We start from the raw sequence: 18,967 nt of genomic DNA, 5'->3' as shown, positions 1-18,967 counted from the left end.
AGATTAAAACTAAGATGCATTTTAGTCAACTAACATTAAAACTAAATCACATCCAGGTGCCAAAATAAACTCTGGGCAAGCCACAAACAACCGTCACAAAGCATGTTCAGAAATCACCAGGACAGACAGACAATGGAGACAAATGACCCAATAAATCAACAGATAGATAAATGGATGGAGGGATGGGTGGATCGATGGAAAGCCCAAGGAGAGAATGATGAATATTTACACTCTTAAAAACAGACGCTGTGGTGAGCCATATTATTGCACATTGCAAATAAGCAAAGTAAATTAACTAAATTGGTCAATTATCTGAAAACTGGTTAGATTACTTTACTTTTTGAAGATCAGAACTTATTTCTGAGCATTTTCAGGTCACAGAGGAAGTCAATCTGATGTTATTCCATGTTGAATTCAAATGTGAAGAACTTTGAAAAGCCAGGACTCTCATCTACTCTCCAATTCAGAATCTCTTTACAGCTGATATAAAGGCACTGTGCGTAAATGGGTGACAATACAAATGTGAGATGTACACTGTCATGCTGCCTTTAACATTAACACTCCTGTCTGATATCTGTTTGTGTAGTGATGATGGAAAGATTCAGTGAATGAGACAAAGGTAAGATAGATAGACAGAATGTAAATAGGTATAAATAAATAGTTGGATTACTTTGTCATTCTTTGCTCGGCTTGATTTTGATTCCACACAAGGAATTCGGGGTCGTACCTATCGAAGGGGGGACAGGCAGAGAGAAACAAGATATGTTGGCTGTCTGGCAACAAATTATATTCAATAAATGTCAGAATAGTGATGATTAATATAAATCAATCTATAGCATCTAGACTCGTCTTTCTCTCTCAACATTAGGTTATCAGGCAATGGTAGAGGAGGTGGGCAAGGTGGTGGACATGCATTTAGAGCGGGTGGTGAGGAGATGGTGGATGTGTCAGGTAAAGAGAGGGTCTTTTGGTTACTAAAACTAGGTAACACCTTTATTTCTTGGACAGTCACACATCGAACTGGATGTCTTGCTCATGGTTGCTGCAGAGTGTAGCCTTTAAGTCAAAAGTCCAGATCCAAAAGCACAAGGTTTACTTTAAAATTCACACAAGGTTGTAAGCTTTGTACAGTACACACCTTGTTCCAACATCTGTAATCAAACTACAGTATTTTATCATTTACTCTCTATATAAGCAAAATCATTCTCTCTATTCTTCTCTCTATTTATGAGGTTGGTCTTTTAAGGCAAATTAGCTGTTGATTGATGACATAGATGAAGTCACCCATATGTGATGTCGCCTAGTTGAATTCTGTTGTAAGTAAGTAGCGTTATCTTTGAAAAGCAGGACTCATAGCAAAGCTAAATGGTGAGTAAGTAACACGGTATGCTAAGCCTGTTATGTGTAGATTACGATAGGTTAAATTTAGATACTGCTTCATATATATCTGTATACTGTTACCTACTTTCTCCTGTTACCCCAGGAACTGAGGTGGTAACAAATGAAGTACTTTTAATCGTGCTGGTTTTGTTTTCTGTAAATCATTTTTTGGTTCATGTTTAGATTGTGTGAATCTAATGAATTATGAAAATATCAAAATAGTCTCTCAAATGCATAGGTTATGCCTACGAAAAGCATGGAATGAACCTAGTTGGGGTGACTGTATCATAGAACGCCCAATGGGTCAATCTCCTTAAAGCTGGGTTTTGTTGTTTAAAGGACAAGGCTGGTGATATTGTATTTTTTCATATTGTAAACAAAACATGAAAGACCAAAACCAACAATTGACCCCTGTACTGAAATGTATCTCATTCCTCTTTGCTATATAGGGCTGGGTATCGTTTAAAAAATGATACCACTACCAATCCAAGTACCCTTAAAGTGATACCGACACCAATTGAGTACTTCGTACTTTGTTTTTATTATGGGGGGGTGGGGTGGGGGGTTAATTGTATGTTTTAAGTTTCTCAAATTACATGTTTTTCTGTTTTATGTAAAGCACATTGAATTGCCATTGTGTATGAAATGCGCTATATAAATAAAACTGCCTTGCCTTGCCTTGCCTTTCATTGGTATCAACTTATTTCGGTCAATACCGTAAAGGTATGGAATATGGATACCCAGCCCTAATGCTAGAGCGCTCCATTGTTGTCTGAAAAACTTTTTTTGTTTTTTTTAAAACAGTGAACCACATGTTCCTTTATCATCAGGAACACAATCAGAGTTTATTTATTTATTTTACATAATCCTACATACATGGCTACACCTGTGCAATAAAAACTCCCCTACAAATACATTCATTTGTGTTTTGCATTTGTGTAACATTTGATAAAAAGTGTGTTTGAGTGTTGGGAAATTACTAGGGTTGGGAATTACCAGAGGGTCCACGATAAGATATTATCACGATACGACATTATTGCGATTTTAAATATATTGCAATATACTGTGATATATTGCAATTCTTATTTTTCAACTGCAAATTATGTCCCCAAAGGAAAACTTCCCTACTGTACGCTGACTGTCACCTCTGCTGACCTCACCAGAAAACAAACTAGAGCCATCTAATGGACTGAAAAAGCCATTGATTTTATTATTCTAGTACCAAAAAATGTCATTTTAATTTACAATTTATATAATAAAAGATTGACACTTGGCATTCTATATAGCGATACAATATTACTATGCAAAATATTGCAATACTTTGCTGTATCGATTTTTTCTCCCACCCCTAGAAATGACTGAGCCTTTTATGAAAATGAAACAACCCGTTTTAAAGATAGACATCTTCAGTAGAAATGACTTGCAGTAGACAAGGCAGGGAAGTCTTAAATGTATTGAGAGATGAACTAGCATGCTATAGGTTTTGGTCTTTTCATTGAATTTGTCATCAATAAGAAATCTACAGAACATCACCAACGTTATCCTTTAATATATTTGTCGGAACAATTCATCCTCGTGCTTCAGGGCAGCAGCAGTGCAGCAAGCTTGTAGATACAGAACATCCCTGTATGGCTTCAGTGTGGCGGGACCCTCCCTTTAACGCAGCGTGGGAGCGACAGATAGCACTGTCTCAATCAGACTGACCTTGACTTTGCATGTTGTGAAGGTAAAAGCGTAATGCCATGCATCGCAAGTCAGTCCTTGAAATGTAGCAGTGCAGATGTACAGTATGGATGCTGGAAAGCTACACAACAATGATGCTGGAGCTTAAGAGTGAACGAACACACAATGTGAGTGCAAATGTGCAGGAGGGCAACGGAGAAATAAATACTCGGACAATGGGTGGAGGAAAGAGCAATGGCAACAACAACAAGAGTCACTTATGCTAAAGACACAAAGATATTTATGTGTATGATAAAGATTTCAGCACAAAGTGTGACTTCCTCATTAGCAATATAACATTTGTGCAAAAAAGAAAGATATATCTCCTGTCCTGTACCTGAGCTGAAATGTCACAAAGAGAGACAATCCAACTCTAATTAGGCTGCTTCTATCTTTGACAGCTAGTCTGTGCAGTCATTAGTCAGACACAGCAGAGGCTATGACAGAAAGCTCCAACACCTACAGTAGCATTTCCAGCTGTATTTTTAACTAGGACAAAATAATGATAAAACAGCTATTACGCTGTCTCTGTATGTGTCTCTCTCTTACTCTTTTGTCTGTCTGTCACTGTCTCTCTCTCATTCTCACACAGTCATACCCATACACACAGCTCTCCTGCTCTAAAAGCTTCATGCACTTTCCACATTAACTGTGTCTACCTTCTGCACAGAATGTGACTGATTGTCATTGACAGAGAGGCACTCCGCTCTTAACAGTGATACCCAACTTTTAAATTGGACCTAGAGGTGTGCGTAGGCATTCATGTAACAGTGTGAACAAGCCTCAACACCAGGCGAACTAGAGAGGACAGTGAAAGATGTGGCATGATGTGTGCCTCATACTAAAGCCCAGATTCAACCAGCCTTTTACTGCGCTGGACCGTCAAAATCCTGACAGTCAGTTATCTGTTGAGGTGAATTATTCTCATGTCACTATGTCACACTTCCAACTTTGGCACTCTTTTTGTGGCTTGCAATGAAGCTCTTATTCACAGTAAAGCTTAATGTTCTCCAGGTTGTTTAATTTGGTGAATCTGGCCCTCAGTAAGTTCAGTGAGAGTGGAAAGGGAGCAGAACAAAGGGGCTTCATCAACAAGCCAGAGCTGATTCTAAGTAAAAATGCCTTGTTTGTCCTCACCTTGGGTCCTTCTGGATGCTGTCCACAGATGGAGACCGGCCCAGGGCCGCCTCAGGAGGGAGTGCGGGGCCCGACTTGCTGTAAGGCGACTCGGTGGACGGGCAGAACTGCAGGGTGCGGTACGGGTTGGCGTAGTCGGCCGCCCCGCCTCCTGTGGCGAAGCTGCCTCTCTGAAAGGTGGCGGTGGCGCTCTGGCTTCCCGTTCGCTGCAAGGGGATTGGGTCGACACCGGGGGAAGGCGGGGCTAAAGCGGGAAGAGGAGCGTAGGGACAGAGCAGATAGTTGAGGACTTCTTGGTACAACTGGTTCACCACTGATGTAGCCGAGGAAGAGCGGGGAGCAGGGGGAGAAGAAACCGCACGAGCGCCAACACAAGGATACACAAATACACACACACGCACACACACAAGAGATAGAAGCAACAACACCGGCACAGATGGAAGAAACAGCACAGAAGAAAATAAGTGGAGAGGGAAGAAGCAAAAAAAAAAAATGAAAGAAAGCAAAGATATGAAATAAAACAGCAAGTCAAACTGCAGTGATCAACTTACAACTCAACAGGTGGAGTAACTTCAGATGAAAATGGGCTTATTTTTCATTATGAATAAAATAAGCCCATAAGAAAACAAACACAAAACAGACAGAATCAGTCAAAGCAGACATGCACCATTAAACAAAACCATTTACGAAAAACAAACTTTACAGTCACATATAAAACTTTGCAGGCACCGGTGACAGTTGACAAATGCTTTCTAGAGTGGTTGCTTTATTTGCTAGTTTTAGTTTGTGTGTCAGCATTTTCCCTCATGTGTACAAATTCCAGCCTACAAATACATCAAGTCTTCTTAACGCTGCTAGTCTTTAATATCAGTATGTATGTGCAAGTGTGGAGACAGGACTGACCTTGAAAGCTGCTCCTCATTCATTTCTGTCTGTTCTGTAAATAACATTACTCTTGCCGGTTTTAAACACTCACTGCTTGTTTTGGTACCACTGGTTCTCTCCACTGGTTCTCCACGAACTCTACAACTCAATTTCTTGTTTCTGACTTTCATTTTTTCTCATTCCTACAACTTCCTGGTCCCTTTGATGCCTGGCCGAGTCACTGAAGTATAAATATGTATTTTCAGGCTCATCAGTGTCAAAACTAGCATCAGGATCCATATTTAAACAGGACCTAATAAGGTGCTCTCCCTTATGTGACATCATGTCCAATTTGCCCGTTCTGAGGTGGACATGAAAACTATCTTAGAAAATGAGTCACGGTGATGAGACGTCCAGGTGTCACTAAAGTGGGTATAAATATAACTTGGTTTCTTTTTTGAAGCCTTATTCCTGCATTAAGTGGAAGCCAACTTCAAAGCCCTTTTCATTTCAATTTATATTCTGTTTTTGCATTTTGTCAACATTTGCACTTAATCTAATTACTACAATTATTACCACAACTAACTGGCACACAATTAACCTGGGGCCACTGGGGCTGCCCACTATGCCTGGTTGGTAATGCAGCCTTCCTGAACAGACATCAGAACACTATAATCTGCTTTCTCAGTCTCAAACAGAGAGGGGAATTGACTTCTAGTTAAATAGCTGTTCAGTAACCATTTGGGCATGATAGTCAACACGGGCGCACCGGCTCGCTCTGAGGGAGTAGGGTGGGTCACTGTGTGCGTGTGTGTATGTGTAACTATGTGTAACTGTGTGTATGGGACCTTGACAAGGCCTGAGTAAATTCACTCGTGATGTGAAGGCGGGCGTAAAGTTGTCTGCTTGTTTCCAACTCATGTTGAAACTATTTGAAATGGCCTTGACACATTGGCAGGCTTTGACGGCTGCTTTGTGTTGCACAGAAAAATAAAGAAAAGCAGATCTATGTCAGTGTAAATAAGATGAGGTGAAAACCTAGCGTGTGACTGGACTGTGTATGAAACACTAGAGGGCTTTTAATTTGAATGGAAAAAGGAAGTGGTGACACGTCCAGGAAGTGTGCTGGGTTTGACTGAAGCCAGCTTGACATATAGGCATTGACAGAGATGCAGCAAATGATGTTATTCAGTCTGTAATGTAGCTGTAATAAAAATCTTAACTGGTATGTAGCTTAATAAATCTCTTTATTTCTTTAATTTCCCTTTTGGTTTGTCACTTTTTCGAACTTAATAAAGTGATCTCAGTGAATCTCAGACATCGTTGCTAGTTGGTACGAAATGCATTCTGGGACTGGGAATGCTGCCGGTTATCAAAGTGACCAATCAGTGTGTAGAGAGAGCCAGAATGTACACCTAAGATCTTTTAATGAGTCTGGTGAATCTCTATGTGTTGGAGTCAAACCTTTGGGAAAGGAGTAAGTATTTTCTCTCACAGGCGACCGAACCGGCGGCGAAGCGTCGACAACATTTTAGGACACGCTCGATTTGCTTTGATTTTCAAAGCACCCATGCTCACGCCCATGGGATTAATTGAGATTAATTTTCAGCCTTGAAACTAATTAGTTAACAGACTGTGACTGAGAGACAAATTGCCATTGAGACCCCAATTGGATTTGCCTACCTGATCTGGTAAATAGTGCTACATGATGATCAGCAGTCTTTCCTATATAACACCACAGCATTGAAAAAAAAAAACACATCTACCTTCTGAGCTGGACCTCGTTGTGTTACTTCCTGTTCTACAGTGTTTCTATGATCAGTAACAGACAGTCATGTGATGTCTTCTACTCGCTGATTTTTATAAATTTAGATGCTTCAGTAGGTGATTTACAGCACACTGAAGCTATTTATAATTATGGACTATTTCAAGCATTTTTCACATCGGTGTTCACAGTCTCACCTCGCTCTGCTTCAAGTGTTATCACAGTTTTTATGCTGTTCTTTGTTTCATTTATTATGGGCTGCTTTTGTTTTTAATGTTGCCTGGAATGTTTTCACCTTTGGAAAGCAGTTTGTGCTATTGGCTTGAATAGACCTCTATAAATAAAGTTATTATCAATATCTGTTCAGCAGTAGCCATTCAACGCATCAACCTTCTGTAATTTCCACTCTGTAAGTTTTCATTGTTAGTAGTGGATTCCACTATTTCAACACTGGACTGAAAGTACCTTCACACACAAGGGATTCACAGTGTTTGTTGAGGATAACGCTGACCACAATCACTCAACCGAAATGCTTCTAAAAAAACACATCATCTTCTGCATTTATGGCAACAGATCAGTTTGATGTTTTTTCAAGAGAGTAATGGAACAAGAAGGAGAAGCCACATCGAGCTGTCGGATGAAAAATTGATAATAGGTGCCTTGTTAGAAAGTGGCGCTGAAACTGTTTGTTCCCAAAGGCTTCAGCTCGCTCCTTATTAACTCCCCAAATGTTATAAATTGTAGCCTTTATCGTTGACTCCTGCTGCCCATCCCATTCTTCTTCTGCAACCTCTCGTCCTCTTTTTTTCATTTTCATTCACCTTTGTCCTGTACATCACCCAACATTGACTTTAACATTGTTATCAGTTTAGAATGGTCGTAAATCTCTCTCTCTTGCATCTTACTGTCTATCAAATGTTTGCTTTCACTCACAATTTCCTCTCTTGTCTATTCCTCTTGTCTTCTGGGATTGAGTTTTACAGGCGGTGTGTTTGTAGATATCACCTCAACACTTTAAACAAACAATCCCATCCATTTCTCATCTCTTTATGGTTTTTTCCTTTCAGCCCCCGCATTCCTCATATGTGCTCACCTTGTCCTCTCATGTTGGGTTTGGTATAGACTCTGTCTTCGTAGATGGGGTCGATGTGGTGTTCTGGAGACTGCAGGGGTCGCAGCTCAGAACCCAGGTGACTGTGCTGGCTGCTGTAGGAACCTCTGGAGCCTGGAACACACACAGTGAAAACGCAGGTTACAGACCAGAGGGATGGAGAATCATTTTCTCTGAAGGTGTGAAGGTGATTACAAAATGAGAGAAATATGAAAGGTACAGATTAGAGGATAATCAAATTTAGAGCAGTTAAGTCAGTGTTAAATCTTCTGGATTACTTTTTTAAAATACATTTATACTTTGATGTTTTGTTCCCTTTAAACTTAGAGATTATAACTTAGAGAGCGGTGGAAAGCAGCAAAGTACATAGAGAGAAGAGAAATATTGTACTTTTTTCTCTGCAGCACCTCCCTACAGTAAAGGTAATGACTGCCTTTCAAATTCCCCAACCCTGAATTTATAAATTTAATTTAATTGTTGAAGATTAAACCAGCAGTTACATCTTTTTGTCTTAGGACCCTCTACAAAAAACAGTGTCAATTTACAGCCTCTCATCACTCTATCCCCTTTAATCTTCTCAGGGTTTCATTGAAATAACATTCAGAGATGCAAAGATATAAAATTATCCAATATTTCATAAATAAATGAATGATTTTTGCAGCAGAGCTTTCTTTTTTCTAACCCCATTAATCCCTTCATGACCTCCCATATTTATCTAATGAACCTTAGGAGGGGGCTGGACCCTCAGGTTGGGAAACATTGGATTAAAAATAAGTTGCTGCATATAAAGTGGTTACAATGAGCTCCAAACAGCTGCAATGATGGGTAACTTTTGATACTGGAAGTATTTTTACATTAATGTATTGGCACTTTTATTTAATATATTTCCTCTGGCACTGGCATTGGATTGGTTTGAGAATATTAAGTTAGTAGTTAAAATGAGAGTTCACTAGTTCACATTATCTACAGTATCTATCTCCTGGACAATAGTTACTATCCATCAGTTTTTAAGCCACCCCTAACATCAGCACATTTTAGTCCAAATAAATAAAAGCTACATTCTAAAAATATCATCTTTTGTAAAGCCCAAAACAAAGCTCAACTCTGGCCCTTTTTCAATGAATCTCTAATTTGAGATCTAACACATTTTAGATAAAACCTCGAGCCAATTTAATTAAATATTTGGTTAAAATGTATTTTCTTTCGAATCCAACTGTGCATGCTGATGAATACAAATGAAGCACAAATGGGAAGTGGGTTCATGTAACTGCAACTATTATGAATATAATGGAAGTGCCTCAGAAATGCCATATTAGGCCCTGAAGAAAAACTCATAATTCATAATCTCTTAGACCAAATGGTGTTACATAATTGAAAAGCGAGAAGGTCAATTACACAGAAATGAGGTTTAAAAAAAAACAAAAAAAACAGAATAAAGACAAGAATTGAAGAAATTAAGTAACATCTGCTTGACTCTAATGTTATTTTGTTGCATGTCAATTTTAGAGCTAAAAGGACTTGACCCTGACTTAAAAGGAAATGTGGTGATGGTTTTTATTAACTAAAACGTATACATGGCATGATGACATCTACATGACATACATGACATGTACATGAAGTAGTAATTAAAGTGTCTTGACCTCTACCTGCCAGGCTACCAGGCCTTTGCAGGGTTGCGTTGGCGTACAGCTCGTGGGAAATCTTGTAACTGTCGCCTCCGATGTGGTGCAGCATGCGCTTGGTGGGCGACAGGGTGGCGTAGCTTCCCACCACCGAGCTGAGCTGGTGGAGGGGCGATGAAGTGTGGTTTCCCCCCGGGGAGGCCACCATGGGAAGAGGGGAGGAGGATCCGGGCGCACCCGATGCGACCATGTTGATGGGCGATGAGGTGCTGTGGTGAGGAGTAAGAGGAAATTAGTGTTTTTGTCACACTGTGGATCCATTTCAATCCTTCCTGTCGACTTCCTGTTGACTGTGCAACTTTTGTCCTCCCATGGTGAAATTTGACCTGGTCTTGTTTGACTGTTTATAAAGCATAAGTTATAAATTATCACCCAATTCTTCATTTCAACTTATTAGCACAGGTTTTACTCATATTTTTGGAAATGCTGGAAAAAATAACTTATTTTTAAGTTAATAAAAAAAAGCAGAAATTATGAATTAATGATCTAAAGTTTAAGATCAGAGGAAAATATGATGACTGACCCAATGACTACAGGAGGTTAATGTGATCTGTACATGGATACAAACACCTGGTAGTGACATCTAATCTATTAACAGCTGGTATTCATTGATTTTGCTTATATTGTGACTGGATATCTGATCTCAATATGTTAAAAAAAAAAAAAAAGACATGAACGTGAGATTTATTTAAACACATGGGCCTGCAGATAAATGTGCCATATTCAGAGCTTAACTTAGCTACTACTACTTTTAGTTGATGCTTGGTTTGCTTAAGCTGCCAGGATGTGACGACTCCATGGATACACCATTCCATCAAACCAAAATATTCTAGACGTCTAGATGATAATGATGACTGCACATTATTTAAACTAAAAAACACAACATTCAACCTGATATATTGTGTATTTGGAAACTTTGGGATCTCATATAGAAATAAAATAAAGTTCTATGGGTTTGACCAATATTTGGATGTTTCAAATGCTTAGTTGGCGGTTGAACACTATGATTCTGTCATTGTCACAAATATGCTTCAAGAGATTAGTTAGAGAGGAGGATTTATTAGTCAGGAGCGCTGAACCATCCTAAGTTTGAAGTTCTTAAATTGTCTGCTGAGGGAAAACTAAATTCATACAAGGAGCTTATTGTTAAACTGTCTTGGATTTAACAGTTTAATCAAATTACTTTGTATTCAGGCAAATTACTCAGATCAGTTTCAGTATTTGCTTCCTATCGAGGCATTCTTTGGCATAAATAAAAAGGATGATTAAAGTATAAGCACTAATACAAGCAGGGGAGCTTTTGTTCTGAAACAAAGCAGTTACAAACTACCAGAAATAACAGCATCAGGTAAAGTAATTGTTGAGTCGCTGTGATATTGATCAACTGATCAGCGCTATCGACCTCCAGCAGATACATTCTTCTGTGTAACGGGAGAGGTAAAACTCTTGACGATGAGACTGTTAAATCAATGGGTTTGGGACTGAAGTTGAATCCACCTGTAGGACTTGGCGAGCCGGCTGGGTGACTGTTTGGGCGAGGACACCCTCTGTAGCGTGGCGTAGCTGGGCATGTCGGAGGAGGCCGAGCCCAGGCGCTGCAGCTTGGTAGGGGATCCCACTGCCTGCAGAGGGGAGCTCACACGCTGGAATAAGAAGAATTGTACTTCATTAAAAGGGCAATGTCACTCAGTTTAAATATTCATCTACTCTTCTCATATATCTCATTATTTGCCGGGAGATGAACAACTCCCTCTGGAGCCAAAAACTAGAGAACAGACACTCTAATCTAACATCCTGATGAAAAGTAATCAAACCAAACATGAAGGCATGACTCTGAACTTTTAGGACCAAATGCAAGCAAAGGGGTCGCCAAATGTTCCCTCACACTTCTAAATGTGCATTTTCATTTTGTGCGGAACAAGGAAATATGTATCAGAGCTTAAAATACGAATTTTAAACACGCGATTCATTTAGATGAGACTGGTCAAGACGTGCTGGAGTGAGGACGCTGCCAATTTCTGACACGCTGGAACAGTGCTGCTAAATCTGTTTAAATGAATTCAAAGACGTGATTAACATGGCGCTCTCAGAATCCTAAACTCTAAGACTGGAAAATTAATTCATCACAGTGCGGCACGAGAAGCCAACAAAAGACTAAATCATCACCTGAGAGGCCGAGATTTAGTACCAGTTTGCCGCATTGTTGGGCGCCCCTGTTGGCACACCCCACAAAATGATCTGCCTGTTTTTAATGATGGCAAGAAAAATGCAGGATAAGCTATTTCTTCAATTGTACAAGTAATGTAAGTGAGACGAAGAGCAGCCAAAGTTCGCCTGAGGTTTAATTAATATTTTGGTGGTGAGTTCAGCAATATAACAATTGATTACACTGTCTCACTGGATTTTTTTCAGTTGATACTCAAAAGGTGATAAGAAATATAATGTTAGCCTTCAACTAAATAAACAAGTTCATTAAAGATGTGTCTGTGATTGCTCCATTGGATGACTTACAGTATTTGTTGGTAGGAAATTATGTAATCTGACAAAGTGTAAAGTGTTACATGAATATCCTTTTAAACCGAGAAGTTAAACTACAAGCAAACAAAAAAGTTCTGATAAAAAATATATTGTGTACTTTCAAATTGGGGTAATGATGAGCATTTGAGTTTCATTAAGAAAAGTTCCACGGAAAATCTACCAAATGCAAAATTGTCTGTAAGCTTGAACAGTGACTCTGAAAATATAGCTTGTTCATTTGCGTAGATGGCTGATTGAATTTGCTCGGATTCCCTAAAATAACAGCTGGTCACACAAGAAGTTAACACAACAAAGTTCATGTGGGTCACAATATTTGGTACAACCTTGCAGGACTAGTTGATGAACTAGCTAATAGCTACCATGCTAGTAAACCAGAGACATGCTAGCGCTAGTCAGTTAATATGGCTCTTATTTTGTATTGATCTGTTTACTTCCACCTGATATTTTGCTTTCATTTAAGTCGCTGAAGAGTTATTGAAGAAGGAAAAAAACAGTTTTCCAACCTAGCTAGCTAGCTAGCTGTGATTTGCCACAATAGTTTGTCATTTTAAATGCAGTTGTTAACAAGCCTTTGCAATGTACTGCAGTGGTGATCCAGAGAAAAAAAAATGTGTCAGAATGCAACCACTCCCACAGCAGTATCCACTTTATTAGCCATTGATCTGTATCGTGTACTACTGTCATGTGACGTTAACAACTCCTCATAGCGCTGAAATGTTGTTGGAAGTGACACTTTTAGCCAATAATTGACAAACTGACAATGGAAACATAGAGTATAACACATAAATCAACAGCAATAAAGTAGATCAAGCTGCAGGAATGGTTTGAAAAGCTGTAATATATGTTTGCTCTGAATGAATTGGTCGCCATTGGAAACCTTTGTATCTTCTGTAAATGCAAACAAGCTGGGGCAACAATGTTTTCAGAGCCACAATGGAAGGTGTTCAAGCAGTGTTGATGATTACACCAATAGTGTACTGAGGGGGCTGAGAGAAGCAACCATCGGATGGAGACATTATAGTAATCTATTTGGGGGTTTATACCTGTGCGGGCAGAGTGGCACAGGAATAATACATGGATGGTCCGACAGGTGCAGATCCGCCTTCAGTGGGCATGTGGAAGGCGCTGCCATGGGCTTGCTGGGCAAATGAGTCTCTCTGGGACTGAGAAGGAGAGTCAGTCCCCACTAAATGGGCAGCTGCACGGCTGGATGTCACCTGGAGAGAGGAGGGTAAGTGTGGAGAAAGATGAGAGAGGTGAGGAGGAGAGGATAGGGGGAACAAGATGTCGAGCAACAAGCAAGGAGAGGGAGAAAGGGATGAAGGGAGATAGAGACGGGAAGGAGAGGTATAGGAGATTAGGAGGACACGGAACGGGACAGGAGCAAGTGAGGATGACGAAGCAGGGGGTGGAGGAAGATGGAAATGAAGGAGGTAAGTTAGGTAAAAGGAGAAAGAAGAAGCACAGGAAGCAGATGAATTTACGTGTATGTGTGTGGGTGTGTGTGGGTGTGGGCGTGGGTGTCTCTGTGTACCTGGTTGTAGCTGTGAACAGCCCCTCCAATGTGCCCACTGCGGCCCGTGACTGATTCGCCGAGTGCCAGCCCTTGGTTACTATGGTAACCGGCAGCCGCATAGGCATCCTGGTTGTTGAGCTGCAAAGCACTTTGAGACAGAAGTCCTTGTCCTGATGGGCAAAAAAGAGAGAAAAAAAGAAGAATTAAGGAAGTATAAAAGGAAAAATGAGTAACATCAAAAAACACTGAAGATGTACTTGACGGTTAGACATAAGGGTAGTTTTAATTCAACACATTCTATGAGAGAGAAGAGACGAGAGATTTTATGTGAGGTCATGCAGACGGGGGAGTCATGGTTTGAAACATTGTCAAAAATCCACCTTAAGACTTGGTTCCACTCCTGTCAAGTTGCTTTTGCTTTTACATCTGTAACTGTCTGTCTTTGTGTAAAGATTTATTCTGTTCATGGCCTTGAAGGCGTTCTGTAACCCAGTTTACGTCCCACATGTTATACAATGTATTTCTTTTTCATGGGAAAGAGAGTGCATGTGAATACAACAGATATAACTGTAACAGTCCTTGAAATGAAGAAGAGGAGAGGAACAGAGGAGAGGAGAAGGGTAAGAAAAGAGAAGATTGGAAGCTGAAATAGAATATAATAGAAATCCTTGTCCTCTTTTTTTAAAGACACCCATTTGCTTTTTAGCCACTATGTTATTCCAGCCTCTCTCCACTCTTTAAATCTCACTCTGCTCCTGACCTCCATTTAAGACACACTCGTTCCCTCTCTCTTCCCCTTTCTCACTCTCTCTGCCTCCATCGCTTCCTTTGTCCCTTGTCCCCTACCTGTCATTCTTTCTGCTCTCCACATCCTCTCTGTATAATTCAGCAGAAGCAGTTCAAAGTGCGGTGTGGTTACAAGAATAGTCCGACCTTTTGGGAAATTCACTTTCTTGCTGAGAGTTAGATGAGAGGGTTGATGCCACTCTTGTATCTGTCCGTTAAACATGAAGCTAGAAAACACCTACAAAAGCCCTAAAACTCACTTCTTTAACACGTACAAAAACAGTATGGGTGTGCATCTGTCCAATATGAAACGATCTTATACATATCTAGATACATGGGGTACGATCCGATTCGGTAGGATTCGATGGAAAACGATACAATCTGATTCAGTTCTTTGTTTAAAGTAGATATTCATTTTACACTATAAATTAACATAAATCAATCCTAAGTATTTGTGTTATTTTTGTTACTTTTAACAATGAAAAAAAACGTCATATTCCGTCTTCAATATTGGCACAAAAACTTCAAAACCTGCAAATATCATTTTTATTTTGGAAACAGACAGACAACTATTTATTTTAATGTGGCTTTGCTCCTCTCTCACGCGCTGTCAAGTGGAGCAGAATGACACCCAGAGGTGATTTCTATAGATAGCTTTGTCTCTCTTTATTATTCAAAGATGCTGGAACATTGTTCTGTGTCAAAAATAACAAAGTTAGCGGATCGTTCAGGCTTCAGATCTGTGCTCATACTTCATGTTAGTGTCACAGCTGTGCACTTTTACAAACCATCCTTCAACATCAGCCTGGTCTTTAAATACTGAAACATCACAGCAACTAGTGTCTAAAAAACTTCTGATCAACACACTGAATCACCACCCATCTCTGAAGCCTTCTGCTTTTCTTTTGATTCCTTCCCATACAACATAGAGCAGTAACATCAATAATCAATCTTCTTCAGCCGTAAACGCAGCTGGAGCGCAGCATGTGCTTGACACCGCTGTTTACAGTATGTTATAGTTCATATATATCATTATTACACATCATTATTATAGTTTGTGATGTTTGCACTCCTAACATATTGCTGCAGTTGTATCTAGTGTTCCGTTCTTCTTGTAAAATCCAAATCTCTTCCAAACTTTGAATTTCAGACTTAAAGCTGCATTGTAAAACATGTTGGTGTTGTTAGCAGAGCGCTATCTTAACATTATTGTGATGAGTCTCGCGAGAGTTTTATGGGAGACCCATTCTGCTCATAGCTGTAAACATGGCGTATGATGAAAGTTGGCATCTGGTGCCTCTTTTCCCATTCGACTATGCACAGGGAGTTGTGAAAGATAGTATGGCAATGTGTTTTTAAAGGCCAAAATATTGTATTGTCTGATTCCGCTGACACACATCCAATAAAGTTAACTTAGGCTAGGCTATACTAGGCTAATCTCATCCTTTAACATACCATCAAACTCCACAGCAGGTTTTCATGAGTTTTTCTGGGTAAGTGAGGAATAAAGAAATATCCAACACAAGCCAAATTATACTATAAAGATGCATCATTCTACCTTTTTTCCTCCCCTCATTTTGTTAATTGCTCATCTTCATCACTGCCTCATTACCCATCATTTACACTTTGCAATATCATCTGTTAACTTTGCTATGTCATCTGTTAACTGTAGTAAAAAAGGGTGAGAATCAATGACACACTGCTGTGCAACACCTTCTAGCGGAGCTGCTTCATTACCGCAACTCTCATGGTTACACTTCTACATTCAGGCCGTCATCCAAAATCTACCAAAGATCATTTGGCCAGACTCCAGCTGGCCTGAGCTGACAGCCAGCTACCATTGAACTAGCAGCTGGTCAGCCATCAAGACGGTCAGTTAGCAGCCCAAAGTAACTTTTCAGTTAATGAATCAGACTCTCTGTAACATCAAATGGACTCTTTTCTAATCAAATATCTTGAGGATGACGCCTCAGTGCTATTCAGAACTTTTATGCCGACAGTCAATTTGCGAGAGTGGATGTCATTTATTTTCTCTGGGTACATTATGTCAGCTTGTCGGCAAACTCTGCAAAATGTTCATGTCTCACTCCGTGGTAAGAAAACTGTAATGAATAAATCTACGACTGACGCTGTAACTGATTAACAGTAGGTTTGCAGCAGTGATGACACACACAAACACATACACACACTCATAACTTCCCCCAGTTAAACGAGGACAAGGCAGACATCATACTCTTTGCCCCCCCGGTATCATACCACTGGTCACTGTCCAGACTCTCAATCATCTTTCTACCTACATTACACCACTTGCCAATAATCTAGGTGTTATATTTGACAGTGATCTAAACTTCAACAAATAGGCATGTTCCATTGTCAGGTCCAGCTTCTTCCAACTCAGAACCATTTCCAAAATCAGGCATGTCCTCTCACCCTTCGATCTAGAAAGAGTCATTCATGCACCGATATCATCCAGACTAGACTACTGTAACCTACGCTACCAAGGCATCTTTCAAGCACCATTTCAAGTTACAACTGATCCAGAACGCTGCTGTCTAGTTATTAACAAGGTCCAAGAAACAGAAACAAGACCCCATCCCTCCCATCCTCACATCCTTAGACTGGCTCTCTGTTCTTTACAGGACACCATTCAAAATTCTCTGAGCGCTTTGGTTGCCGACTGGTTACCACGCATGCCACGTAATCCCAACTTCCCTGGTTCGACTCCAGTAAGGGACCTTTGTTCCATGTCATTCCCCCCCCTCTTTCTCTCTCTCTCTCTCTCTCTCTATTTCCTGTTGGCCTCAATGCCAGCTACTTTCAAAATAAAAAAGCCAAAAATACCTAAAAAACATTCACAATTCTCCTAATTGTGTACAAATCCCTCCATGGTCTCGCCCCTACATATTACATTAAACCACCAAACAGACCCCTCAGATCCTCCCACCTTAGCATGTTAGCAGTGCCCTGTTGATAGAAAGAAAAGGGCTGGGGGCCTTTTCTGTAGCAGCCCCTCGGCTCTGGAACAACGATGCATCTGAAGACTCACTTCTATTCTCTGGCTTTTAACCGTTTAGTTTTATTTGTTATCTGATTTCTTTGGGTTTTAAATTTGTGCTTAAACTTTGTTCTATTCTAATTGTGCTCCTTATATGCTTGTACATGTGCCTGCCTTTGTGAAGCACTTGAAATTTGCACACAGACACACACACACACACACACACACACACACACACACACACACACACACACACACAGCATAATGAGATTAATTCTTCATTGCTTATTTTAAGTACAGTGTCATTCATGTTCTGAGGCATGTGCAGTCTTGTGATTTGCACATGGATCACTTCATTTATAGCACAAACATGCAAACACTCGCATCCTCTAACTCAGCTATCAAACACAACGAACGCAGGCCACAGTGAAAAGTGACAACGCTTTTTACAGAAACTCTGCGTTTGATTGGACGGATCATAAAGTGTGAAAGTGAATGTAATTGAATCATTTGAGGAGGACGTTGGAGCTGCTCACACCAGAGCCAAAACTCTCCCTCCCCTCTTATTAAAGTCCTTTTAAATTTTTGATGCAACCTTTGATTAATTCACTTTTGGTGATGATAGCAATGATGTGCCTCATCAACTGCTTTAATTACATACATAAAACTCTTCTTTTTTTATTTTTAAAACCCAATATGTTAGTTAAAACATGATGTCCCACCTCTAGCATCTCGGTGCAGTAATGCATACAGTACTCCAACCACTTTTTTTTGCTTCCTTGGCAAGCAACTCACTGCATTGGGAAATATCTTTACTGCATTATATAGGCTCTATAAATTCCTAGCGTTCAAGATTCAAACTCTCAAAGGAGTTCTTGAGCTGTCCTTCATCAACCTTTAATCTCTCCTGATCTCCTTTTTCTTTTTTTTTTGCCGGCGGTCTGAGAATCAAACCGAGAACAGCAGATTAGACGAGAAGAAATTCTGCCTGTTTGTGATTATTAAACAAATCATAGCGTGCCGGCGGTCAATATATCTACTGCGCTGTTACAGATAAAGTCATAGGCTGACGGCGAATGGGAGTCGATCTGAATAAGTGTGTTGAAAAATAAAGCTGTGGACCGAAAGAGAAAAGTCACTTTAAAGTACAGCCAGTGGCTCCCGTGGGCTGTGGAGCTGGTGATGCTGCATTATTTAAAAGATGATATTAAGCTAAGGGTCCTGGATGAGTTTACTAGGTCAAGGCCTCAATGTCCAATATAGGCTCATCTTGGGGGGGGGGGGGGGGGTACGCACATACATACCCACATAATGGCAATGGAGGGATGTGGTTTCGGATGGATTCATACATATGCACACAAACCCAGATGTTTGTGTGTGAAGCCAGAGGATGTTTTGAACAGCGTTTCTTTTTTTTTTGTTTGCCACTTTAGGTGTGTTTCATATGTGTAGTGGAGCCTTTAGGGAAGCG

The 18,967-nt window shown here is 40.1% G+C and overlaps 1 protein-coding gene across 2 annotated transcripts in view; it reads right to left on the bottom strand.

The window, feature by feature from the left end:
• Window positions 1-18,967, bottom strand: part of ctnnd2b (catenin (cadherin-associated protein), delta 2b) — a 131,941-nt gene that overhangs the window by 52,665 nt on the left and 60,309 nt on the right. The window contains exons 5-11 of one of the 2 annotated variants that reach the window (XM_053330349.1): window positions 13,734-13,885; window positions 13,243-13,416; window positions 11,159-11,304; window positions 9,626-9,870; window positions 7,962-8,093; window positions 4,240-4,483; window positions 671-727 (exon numbers count right to left, since the gene is read on the bottom strand). In XM_053330349.1, coding sequence (XP_053186324.1) covers window positions 671-727; window positions 4,240-4,483; window positions 7,962-8,093; window positions 9,626-9,870; window positions 11,159-11,304; window positions 13,243-13,416; window positions 13,734-13,885 — 1,150 coding nt within the window. The remainder of the gene's footprint in view (window positions 1-670; window positions 728-4,239; window positions 4,484-7,961; window positions 8,094-9,625; window positions 9,871-11,158; window positions 11,305-13,242; window positions 13,417-13,733; window positions 13,886-18,967) is intronic. The other variant, XM_053330350.1, reaches the window with a different exon arrangement.

The sequence above is a fragment of the Scomber japonicus genome, chromosome 12 (assembly GCF_027409825.1).
Source record: "Scomber japonicus isolate fScoJap1 chromosome 12, fScoJap1.pri, whole genome shotgun sequence".
Classification (NCBI taxonomy): domain Eukaryota; kingdom Metazoa; phylum Chordata; class Actinopteri; order Scombriformes; family Scombridae; genus Scomber; species Scomber japonicus.
The sequence above is the reverse complement of the archived record's forward strand: the minus strand, read 5'-3'. Positions and strand labels throughout refer to the sequence as shown.